General features: G+C 40.7%; 1 protein-coding gene across 1 annotated transcript in view; it reads right to left on the bottom strand.

Annotated features, from left to right (window-relative positions):
• The window catches only part of LOC102409035 (ATP-binding cassette sub-family C member 4-like), a 183,605-nt gene that overhangs the window by 33,591 nt on the left and 137,845 nt on the right, over positions 1-12,169 (bottom strand). The window contains 1 exon segment of the mRNA XM_045162445.1: positions 1,731-1,886. Within this exon segment, the coding sequence (XP_045018380.1) occupies positions 1,731-1,886 (156 nt within the window).

Below are 12,169 nucleotides of genomic sequence, written 5' to 3'. Positions count from 1 at the left end.
TTGTTTTCCACAGTGGCTGTACTATCTTACATTCCTACCAGCAATGAACAATGATTCTAATTTCTCTACATCCTTGCCAATACTGCCAACCCATTTTCTTTCTTTCTCTCTTTCATTTTTCTTTTTGATAGTAGATGTCTTAAAGGGTGTGAGGTGGCATTTCACTGTAGTCTGTAAAGCTGTATCTTGGTTTCAAAAGTACTTAGACATATACATTACCATATATAAAATTAGATAGCCAGTGGAAATTTGCTGTATGAGCAGGGAGCTCAAATCCAGTGCTCTGTGATAACCTAGAGGGGTGGCATGAGGTGGGAGGTGGGAAGGACGTTCAAAAGGGAGGGGACATATTTATACCTATGGCTGATCCATGTCGATATATGGCAGAAACCAAAAGAATATTGTAAAGTAATTATCTTTCAATTAAAAGCAAATTAATTAATAAAACAAGAGTACTTAGAGTAATTCCAGGTATTTTAGAGGCCATGGGTATAGCAACAGCTGTACTCAGTTGTAAGATCCAAGCCCACGTTCTCCTTCCCTTTGGGTGCCATGTTGAGATGCTTCCTAATAAACAGGCATTTCAGGGCACATTAAACCCACATTCCAGAAAGCACAATTGCCTGGATCATTTTGTCTCATCTCCTCTCTGTTTTTCATCTCATGAGGGTATTTATCTGAGTTTGCTTTGATGGGCAGATGATTATCAAGTATATAAAATAAATTCAAATTCGTTTTTTAAAAATCAGTAAGTCTGTCAAAGGAGAGGGCAGGATGGAAGATGAGGATACAGGATCTAGGTTGCCTTTGGCTATATACCTGAAGGATAGTAATGTCTCAGTAAATATTCACCGAATGATGTTGAGTGAATGAACCACAAGGAATGACATGAGTGTCTACTGTGCATATGAATCGAGTCTCCAAAACACTCTCTGAAAGTTATACTTCTTTAAGACGCAGAAGAAAAGAAAATAGAATCAGAGTCCAGGAAAAGACTGGATAATGGCCAATTCAATGCTCCACTATCACGGTAGTCATATCTGGGTCTACATGAAGCACTGCACACTTAGTGACCTATTTTGTCCTCACAACAGCTCAAGGGGTCGGTACTGTTTGTTACCTTGTAAGACAGAGAAAACTGAGGTACATAGAGACAGATTTATCAGTCACCTGCTCTACCTCACTATTCTATACTGCGTCCCTGGTGAAAATTATTTACTAATGGATGAATTGTCAAAGTCTCCCCAGAGCATCTATATAACCTGTAACTCTCAAACCTCAACAGTTTCACAGAAAGTCCTCCAAGAAGATAATCACCTTTGAAAAGATGTCCTCATTTCCCACAGCAAAATTCCATCTGTAAGACACTTAAAAGTCATGTTTCCCTATAGGAACCTCTCCAGTGCTAAACAAACCATTTATCCTTTTGTTCTCAGAATTATGTGGTTATCAGTGGATACAATTGTGGAAACTGAGGGAGACTGAGTCCAGAAATCTATCTCAGTAAGTTAATAAATCACATGCACACAAAACAAATGAATGAACAAAGAAACAAAACATGTGTCTGATGAAAATGTCTGTTGAAAATACCTGATGCTAAACATGTGCTCTATTGGGAAAAAAAGGATCAAACCTTTGATGTAATTTGGAGAAAAAAAAAGCAAATTAAAAGCAATTAAACTTAGATATGTTATAAAAAGAACAATGTGACAATGCTCTGATGTGCATACCTGAGGTGCAACTGACATTTTCTTCCTTAAATCATGAAGTCCAATGTTGTTTGTCCAGATCCCATCAATCTGAATGCCACCTTCAGGTTCTGACAATCTAAGAAGAGCAGCAATGAGGGAACTTTTTCCAGCTCCTGTTCTTCCCACAATGCCACACTGTAAAGAGACCCAAGGGGGATTAAGAATTAACAGGATACAACAAACCTAGGAGAAACCCTGATTGTTGAAGATGAAATTTCAAAGTTCTATTACATATAAAGAGTAGTCTGTAGTTTCTCAAGTATGGTCTTGGTGACATTTTGGGTCAGATAATTCATTGTTGGGGGGTCAGGAGACTGTCATGTATATTGTAAGATGTTTAAAAGTACCCATGAACTCTACCCACTAGGTACCAGATTCAATCCCCAAATTGTGGCAATCAAAAATGGCAGATATTCACAAATGTCCCTGGTTGAGAACACCATCATCCCAAGCATATGGAATATAAACTAGAGCGATTTTTATGCCTTCTTAAGATTGTAGCTCAGCTGGTAAAGAATCTGCCGACAATGCCAGAAACCTGGGTTCGATCCCTGGGTTGGAAGATCATCTGGAGAAGGGAAACACTACCCACTCGAGTATTCTGGCCTGGAGAATTCCATGGTCTGTATAGTCCATGGGGTCGCAAAGAGTTGGACACAACTGACTTTCACTTCACTTCACTTCAAGATTTCATGCAGTTTTATTCAGATTTCCCCAAAGGGATGCTTAATATGCTGAAAAGTGTTTTCTGTGATTATCACATAGTATCCATTATGTGGTATGTTAAAGGGGAGGACAGGTATGTGTATGTGGTGTATGTGTATAAATGTGTATGGATGTGTGTAACTAACATTCATAAATAAAGCAAGATGACTTAAAAAATCATCTGCTGGCCGTGAAAAACCAGCAGTCTCCTAAGTGGTACATAAGAAGTCAGCTTTTAAATTAGCTTTATCCTGCTGCTTAGGTAATTGGACCTTGGGAATCACATGAGTAGTTTTACAGAGATGTCAACAAGTCAGAAGTGATACACAAACAAGTACTCACTTTCTCAGGGATCTGTTATTTAAGAGGAATTATTCTTTGGTAGAAAAATGAAATCATTCCTGATATTAAATATCTTAATTATATTCGATGTTGAAACATCTTAAAATATAAAATGCAAACTCTTAAAAGACAGAGGCCAGTAGACAAAATGCACATAATGAGGCCAACAATAACACAAACAAAATTTGCTGTTTACACGGGACCTTTAATTGGAGCAGTACAAAAGGCATCTTATTAACAAATTAATACCTACAATTGAAAAAATACATGTCAAGTGTCAGTCTATTTATTAATACCAAAGCAGGGAGAAATTAAGTGACTAGCAACAAGATTAAAGAATCTATACAATGCAGGTTAAATGCTGCTGCTGCTGCTAAATCACTTCAGTCGTGTCTGACTCTGTGCGACCCCATAGACAGCAGCCCACCAGGCTCCCCCGTCCCTGGGATTCTCCAGGCAAGAACACTGGAGTGGGTTGCCATTTCCTTCTCCAATGCATGAAAGTGAAAAGTGAAAGTGAAGTCGCTCAGTCGTGTCTGACTCTTAGCGACCCCATGGACTGCAGCCTACCAGACTCCTCTGTCCATGGGATTTTCCAGGCAAGAGTACTGGAGTGGGGTGCCATTGCCTTCTCACTGGTAGGGAATAAAAACTGCATTTAAATATGTATGCAGAAACTGACTTTTTTACCAATGAGTTTGAAAGTGAAAGAAAGTATTAGTCACTCAGTCTTGTCTGACTTTTTGCGACCCCATGGAATGTAGCTCACCAGGCTCCTCTGTCCATGGAATTCTCAAGAGAAGAACAGTAGAGTGTGTTGCCATTTCCTACTCCAGGGGATCTTCCTGACCCAGGGATGGAGCCTGGGTCTCCTGCCTTGCAGGCAGATTCTTTACCCTCTGAGCCACCAGGGATGTCTAACTGCAAATTCCCTGAAGGAAGCTTCCCTAGAGATGATTTCATCTCTATTTAGAATCTGGAATTGATGAGGGTGTAAGACATGCTTTCGATCATTTGTAAATCAGTAAAATTTTAAAAATCATAGCTTTAAAGAGAACTAAATCTTTCTATGCAACATAGTCAAATTCTTAGAAACTTTGATTTTTCTGATTTGAATACCTCTAAAGTCTCACAACTTAGTCTGTCAAATCATGGCATTTCAAAAAAGAATTTATATTTATAGATATTAAACATAAGAAAATCGGGCTTAGCTAATTTTATTATCTTACAAAGATAATACGTCTATAAGATATTTTTTTGTTGTTGTTGTTTAGTGTGTCAGTCATGTCCAACTCTTTGCAACCCCATGGACAGCACATCAGGCTTCCCTGTCCATCACCACTTCCTGGAGTTTGCTCAAATTCATGTCCATCGAGTCAGTGATGCCATCCAACCATCTCTACTGAACCCTTCTCCTCTTGCCTTCAATCTTTTGCAGCATCAGGGTCTTTCCCAATGAATCAGCTCTTTCCATCAGGTAGCCAAAGTATTGGAGCCTCAGCTTCAGCATCGGTCCTTCCAATGAATATTCAGAGTTGATTCCCTATAGGATTGACTGGTTTGATCTCCTTACAGTCCAAGGGACTCTCAAGAGTCTTCTTCAGCACCACAGTTCGAAAGCATCAATTCTTTGGCACTCAGCCTTCTTTATGGTTCAACCCTTATATCCATATATGACTACTGGAAAACCCATAGCTTTGATTATATGGACTTTTGTTGGCAAAGTAATGTCTCTACTTTTTAATATTCTGTCTAGGTTTGTCAATGTTTTTCTTCCAAAGAGCAAACTTCTTTTAATTTCATGGCTGCCATCACTGACCACAGTGATTCTGGAGGAAAATAAAGTCTGTCACTTTCCATTGTTTCCCCATCTATCTGCCATGAAGTGACTGGACAGGACACTATGATCTTCATTCATTGAATGTTGAATTTTAAGCCAGCTTTTTCACTCTCCTCTTTCACTTTCTTCAGGCTGTTTAGTTACTTTTTGCTTTCTGCCATTGCCATTAGGGTGGTGTCGTCTGCATATCTAAGTTATTGCCATTTCTCCCAGCAGTCTTAATTCCATCCAGCTTGAGCTTCATCCAGCACAGCATTTCACATGATGTACTTTGCATATAAGTTGAATAAGCAGGGTGACAAAATACAGCCTTGAAATACTCCTTTCCCAATGGTCAACCAGTCCGTTGTTCCATGTCCAGTTCTAACTGTTGCTTCTTGACCTGCATATAGGTTTCTCCAGACATTTTGCACCTTATTTTAAACCCTAATCTATATTATACAGATGGGCCATTCTGGGCACACAGGCAAGTCGTAGTTTATATATATGTGACTCTTGTGTTTTGTGTACAGGCAGGCCTCAAAGATATTTTGGATTTGGTCCAGACAAACTCAGTAATGTGACTATCACAAAATAAAGCAAGTTACATGGATTTTTTTTTCTCTGTTCAGAAAGATTTATGTTTATTCTATATTGTAGTCTACTAAGTGTACAATAGCATTATATATTAAAAAGATATACACAACTTAATTTCCAATAGTTTATTGCTAAAAGAATGCTAACCATCATTTGAGCCTTAAAACACACTGATCACAGATCCCAGAATAACACATATCATTAATAATGAAATGGTTTTAAATATTGCAAGAATTATCAAAATGTGACACAGAGACATGAAGTTAACAAATACTGTAGGAAAAATGGTGCCAATGTATTGCTTGACACAGTGTTGCCATAAATGTACAATTTGTGGGGGAAAAATGCATTCTCTGTGAAGCACAATAAAAACAGGTATGCCTACATATCTCAGTGTTCTCATACATAAATCAACCCACAACAAGACACAAGTGAGTACTCTATCTGTGAGGATGCATGGATGTTCCCATGTCATCAGCTCTATTGAAATTGATCCATCTTTGCAAACAGGAACATTTGTGGAGTTTGAGTAAATGGTCTGAGATATACAGGGGCACTTATAGGGCTGTTCCAGAGAAAGCAATGGCACCCCACTCCAGTACTCTTGCCTGGAAAATCCCATGGATGGAGGAGCCTGGTAGGCTGCAGTCCATGGGGCCGCTAAGAGTTGGACATGACTGAGCGACTTCACTTTCACTTTCATGCATTGGAGAAGAAAATGGCAACCCACTCCAGTATTCTTGCCTGGAGAATCCTAGGGATGGGGAGCATGGTGGGCTGCCATCTATGGGGTTGCACAGAGTTGGACACAACTGAAGTTACTTAGCAGCAGCATAGGGCTGTTCATGACCACAGGACTGTGAACTCCAAATTCCAGTGAGGAGAACTAACTAAATAAATAAATAAATGGAGGGCTTCCCTGGCAGTCCAGTGGTTATGATTCTGTGCTTCCACTACAGGGAATGTGGGTTCAATCTCTGGTCGAACGACTAAGATCCCACATGTTGCATGGCCACAGGCACCCCAAAAGAAAAAGGCAACTCAAAGAAAACCTGGTTCTGGCTATTTCTACAGTTCAGTCATCAAAACTATAGTCTGAATGACTTTTCTGGGTAAACAAAGGGTTTTACCAATTGCCCATGGAGAGTATCACCAGTATCACTAACCTTACATCCTTCAATCTAAAGATACTTGGAGGGCTTCCCTGGAGGCTCAGTGGTAAAGAATCCAGCTGCCAGTACAGGAGTCATGGGTGCAATCCCTGGTCTGGGAGAATCCCACATCCCACAAAGCAACTAAGCTCATGCACCACAACTATTGAGCCTGTGCTCTAGAACCTGGGAACTAAAACTACTAAGCCCACATGCCACATCTACTAAAACCCTCACACCCTATAGACCATGCTCTGTAACAAGAGAAGACACCACGATGAGAAGCCAATGCACCATAAGTAGAGCACTCTCCACTCAGCACAACTAGAAGTCTCCACTCACTGCCCGAGCAAACGTCTTTTAATTTCATGGCTGCCGTCACTGACCACAGTGATTCTGGAGCCCAGGAAAATAAAGTCTGTCACTTTCCATTGTTTCCCCATCTATCTGCCTCAAAGTGACTGGACCAGATACTATGATCTTCATTTATTGAATGTTGAATTTTAAGCCAGCTTTTTCACTCTCTCACTTTCATCAAGAAGCTCATTAGTTCCTCTTTGCTTTCTGCCCGAGCAGCAACAGAGACCCAGCACAGCCAAAAATAAATAAATAAATAAATAAATTATAAAGACACTTGGGGAAAATCTTATTTTATTTGCTTTACAAGGGCTCCTTTCTGTTTTTCCAACCAGGTTGGTCTCTGATGATGACACCAACTTGTTAGATACTTGCACCTGGATCTCTCTTCACACAGCAAACTCAACATAATCAACATCCAATGCCTCACACAAAACAATCCCTTCCTTCGTCTTTCCCACTCTACTCTCATGATTTCTTTCCCAGGCTCAGGGGCTGAACTGTCTACCTTACTTCCCTGAGTAAAGCACGGTGCCAAGCCCTGAAGACTCTACTCTTGCAGTGTTTCATGACTCAGTTCTTCATTTTAAGGTCCACAGTCAGCACCAAAGTGCCAGGTTGCATCACCTTTTAAAAAACAAGCTAAAACAAACTCTTTCCTTAAAAATAAACAGTGCAAATGAATTTGAAAAGTAAATACTAGCTATCCTCAACACTCTGAAAAAAACATTTTCAAGATGACATTTTAACTTTCTAGTCTACTGTATGTGTTCTTGAAGGCACAAGTTCACATATATAAACAAAATGGGATTAATACGAACATACTGTTACATGTTTTCATTTAGTATTTCATAAGAACATTTATTTTAATAGCTACAAAATGTTACAATATACGTGATCATTTAACAAACCCTCTACTGCTGGATATTTAGGCAATCTCCAATAATTTACTATTATAGATAACTCTGTTAAATATCCTTGAAGCTAAATCTTGTTTTTGCAAACAACCTTAATCATTTCCTTCAGATAAACTCTCAGATGTGGAACTTCTGAGAATCAAATATGAACATTTTCAGAGGACGCTGTTAAGCTATTAACCTACCCTCCAGAAATACGATATCATTTTCTACTCCCTGCACATTCACAAACCTGAGGGTTCAGAGCTTTGTTTTAATTGACATATGTTTGATCCCAAAAAGTGGAATCACTTTCCCAAGACATTTTGCTGGAGGCACAACAGCTCCAGGCTCCCTGCCTCCCGCATCTGCCCACTTTGGTCCTCATGCTCTCACTTCTCAGATTAAATTCCCAACAGTCGGCTCTGTGCCCATCACTCCACCCCAGGATGTCTCTTCTACACAACCATCCACACTGACCCACATGTCCACAAGTCAGCTTCCTTGGGGTCACTCAGTACTTTTCAGGTTTGAGCATGAAAATGTCTGCTGCACACCTGGTAGCTGATTTTCCAGAATGCTCTGCAGGTGCCTAGTTCTTCACTCACTGGATCAGGGCATCATGCTTTTGCTTATGTTGACCCCAACTCCTAAAGAACTTTCACATGCATTTCTACTGAATGCATTTTCACCTGCTGGAACCCTAACCACACATCACTAAGTCTCTCTCACATGCCTGAATCCTTGGAAATGCTCTCCTTGTCCCCTCATGAGGGCTTGTCCCAATCCTAACAGATGTTATGTCATTAAAAAAAAAAAAGATATTATTTTTGTAAAAACCTCTATAAAAATTATGACCTCTTTCTAGGTTACAAAGCTAATATAGTCATTTTCTTGTTTCTTCAGATGAACCGTACATGTTGACAGCAGAATCTGTATTGGATTTGACTGTCTTTATGTGTATTACCTGTGGTGTCCTGAGAAAAAGAAGCTTCCATGGAGAACTTAGATTTTAACTCAGGCCAGACAAATTTATGGAAAATCTATTACCATATTATTTAGTTATATGATAAACCATACAGAGAAAGACACAACAGATGGACCTTACAGCTATAGATACAACTTCAAATGGCCAACACCTCTTTTCTCATGGGACAGACAACTTTTGCAATATAAGTGGTTATGGTCATTTTACACCTAATGAAAATGATGGCCATCTTTATCCAAGCAATTACTCTGATCCCCATGCTGGGTGCTTTACATGTCTTGTCTCGTTAAGTCGTACAACAACCCTACAGGCTACATCCTATCACTTCCATTTTGCAAAAGAAAAGACTGAGGTTTAGTTAGATGAATTAGTCTGCCTGAAATATCAGAGCCCATAAGTCACAGGATGGGACTCAAATCCACATCCTCCGGCTCTTTTCTCCATCTGCTGATGGCCTCCTTATCACCTGGATGGCCTGGCACCTTATCATGTCCCTCTGTGTAGCTAGAACAGAGAAATTGGGAAGGAGTGTAGCTGCAATTAAATGTACAGGCCTAACATAGAGATCCTATGACCAGAAAATTAAAGCATGAAGTGAATACAGGCATGTACTTGGTGAGTGGGAACAAAGAGTGTGCCTGAGGTCAGGTGTGCCGGCTGTCAGCAGGAAGAACCGACACCCGCAGCTGGGCTGACAGAGAAACCTGCAGCTGAGTGGGGCACATGGTGCCTGGGGAGCAGACCAGACAGACCTCGTGCCCTGCTTGGGGCAGCAAGACTCATTTTTTATCCCATCAGGTGGTGAAAGAACTGTGTACACTGCTACACTCGGCTCTTTCTGACTCCAGGTCCAAGCAGGGCTGAGCCTGTGGGAAATCCCTCCAGTCCCCGCAGTAGGTTGGTGGGGAGGTTGGGAGCAGGATGAAAACTGCCTGTGATGATGACAGACTCCACTGAAAAGATGCAAATAAATGCAGTAGAATCACACAGAATTTGATTATATTGTAAAGGCCCGACTTATAGAATATAAAAGTAAGTAAATTTTTCTAGAGCCTCCTTCTCAGTCACAATAGGGGTCTGGGTGATTCATGAGCTCAGTCTCAAACTGTCTAAGAATATTCCTTGGAAATCACAAGCTACCAGTCATCAAAAACTGTCTTTGGGAGAAAAAGTAATTTACTAGAAGGTCCTGTTTAAATGCAATGCTGAGAAAGTGAGCTGAATGGGCCTGAGACTCTGCATTTCTAAGAAGCTCCAGGAGATGCAGGTGCTACTGACCCTGGCACCAGTCTAAATCACAAGGAATTAGGAAGCTGGCAGGGGAAGGGGGATAAGCTGAGAATGAAGGAAGGGGTTTCTAGGAAAATATTATGTTAAAAAGGATAAAAAGTAGGAAACTAATATTTTTGTACATTATACCAAGGTCTAGTAAGCATCTGTAAAAATGTATTATCCAAGTAATAGCTGTGAGCAAAAACAAACAAAATTAATCCACCTCAAGAACTGAAAAATGCTTTAATATGGCCCAGGACTCTCTAAAATCATCAAATCAACCACAAAATCATCTAAATAAAAATGTAGCCCATGTTCAGAAAGCCAGGAAGCCTAAGGTGCTATTTACCTCAGTTTTTTTTTTTTTTGTTTTGTTTTGTTTGTTTAATTTTTGGCTGAGCTGGGTCATGATTGCTGTGTTCAGTTCAGTTCAGTTCAGTCGCTCAGTCCTGTCTGACTCTTTGCGACCCCATGAATCGCAGCACACCAGGCCTCCCTGTCCATCACCAACTCCCGGAGTTCACTCAGACTCATGTCCATTGAGTCAGTGATGCCATCCAGCCATCTCATCCTCTGTTGTCCCCTTCTCCTCCTGCCCCCAATCCCTCCTAGCATCAGAGTCTTTTCCAATGAGTCAACTCTTCGCATGAGGTGGCCAAAGTACTGGAGTTTCAGCTTTAGCATCATTCCTTCCAAAGAAATCCCAGGGCTGATCTCCTTCAGAATGGACTGGTTGGATCTCCTTTCAGTCCAAGGGACTCTCAAGAGTCTTCTCCAACACCACAGTTCAAAAGCATCAATTCTTCAGCGCTCAGCCTTCTTCACAGTCCAACTCTCACATCCATACATGACCACAGGAAAAACCATAGGCTTGACTAGATGGACCTTTGTTGGCAAAGTAATGTCTCTGGTTTTCAATATGCTATCTACGTTGGACATAACTTTCCTTTCAAGGAGTAAGCGTCTTTTAATTTCATGGCTGCAGTCACCATTGCAGTGATTTTGGAGCCCCAAAAAATAAAGTCTGACACTGTTTCCACTATTTCCCCATCTATTTCCCGGATGCCACAATCTTTGTTTTCTGAATGTTGAGCTTTAAGCCAACTTTTTCACTCTGTACTTTTACTTTCATCAAGAGGCTTTTTAGTTCCTCTTCACTTTCTGCCATAAGGGTGGTGTCATCTGCATATCTGAGATTATTGATATTTCTCCCAGCAATCTTGATTCCAGCTTGTGCTTCCTCCAGCCCAGCATTTCTCATGATGTACTCTGCGTATAGGTTAAATAAGCAGGGTGACAATATACAGCCTTGACGAACTCCTTTTCCTATTTGGAACCAGTCTGTGGTTCCATGTCCAGTTCTAACTGTTGCTTCCTGACCTGAATACAGATTTCTCAAGAGGAAGGTCAGGTGGTCTGGTATTCCTATCTATTTCAGAATTTTCCACAGTTTATTGTGATCCAGGCTGTTTCTAGTTGTGATGAGTGCGGGCTGCGCCTTGTTGCAGTGCATGGGCTTCTCACTGAGGTGGCTCCTTTTGTTACTGAGCACAGGCTTGAGTAGTTGTGGCATGCAGGCTCAGTAGTTGTGCCACATGGACTTACTTGCTCTTCGGCATGTGGAATCTTCTCAGACTAGGGATTGAACTAGTGTCCCCTGCACTGGCAGGTGAATTCTTCTCCACTGCAAAACGAGGGAAGTCTTGGTTCCTTATTTTCACTTGCTATTTCTTCTATGGATTAAAATCCTGCATAGTACCTACTACACTTTCCTATTGGCTGTAACTTCCAGGAATCGTGACAGCAGAAGAAATGAGGGAAAGAGAATAAACCCCCCTTCTGCTAGGCTGGTTCACTCACATGTCCCCTCCCCACCCACAGCAGCCTTTCTCAATCAAATCCAACACCAAACATGTCTCCTGGAGTGATGGGGGTGGGGACCGTAAGCAGAAGAGTAATAGGTAGGATGTACACAGGTGGAGTGAAATGGCTTCATAAACATGCTGCCCGGGTTTCATCTCCCCACACAGAAATAAAGCTAATGGTGATACTGTGTCAAGTTGCTACAGTCATTAATTCAGTCTCCAAATTTAATTTGCCCTCAAACATTTTAGAATATCAATAATCCTATGATTTGCAGGTTTTAAGAAGGAAGAAAAAAGAATCTGTTATGTTCCTAAGTTGTGCTACAGAGTTTCTTAGATAATTCATATTCTATGCCTTTGAAGAAAATTTAAGACAAGTGCAAGTTAACAGAATTACATTTACAATGGAAAATCTGACAGACACAT

Source organism: Bubalus bubalis, chromosome 13, assembly GCF_019923935.1.
Source record: "Bubalus bubalis isolate 160015118507 breed Murrah chromosome 13, NDDB_SH_1, whole genome shotgun sequence".
Lineage (NCBI taxonomy): Eukaryota > Metazoa > Chordata > Mammalia > Artiodactyla > Bovidae > Bubalus > Bubalus bubalis.
Note: the sequence above shows the minus strand (reverse complement) of the source record. Positions and strands in the feature narration are given on the sequence as shown.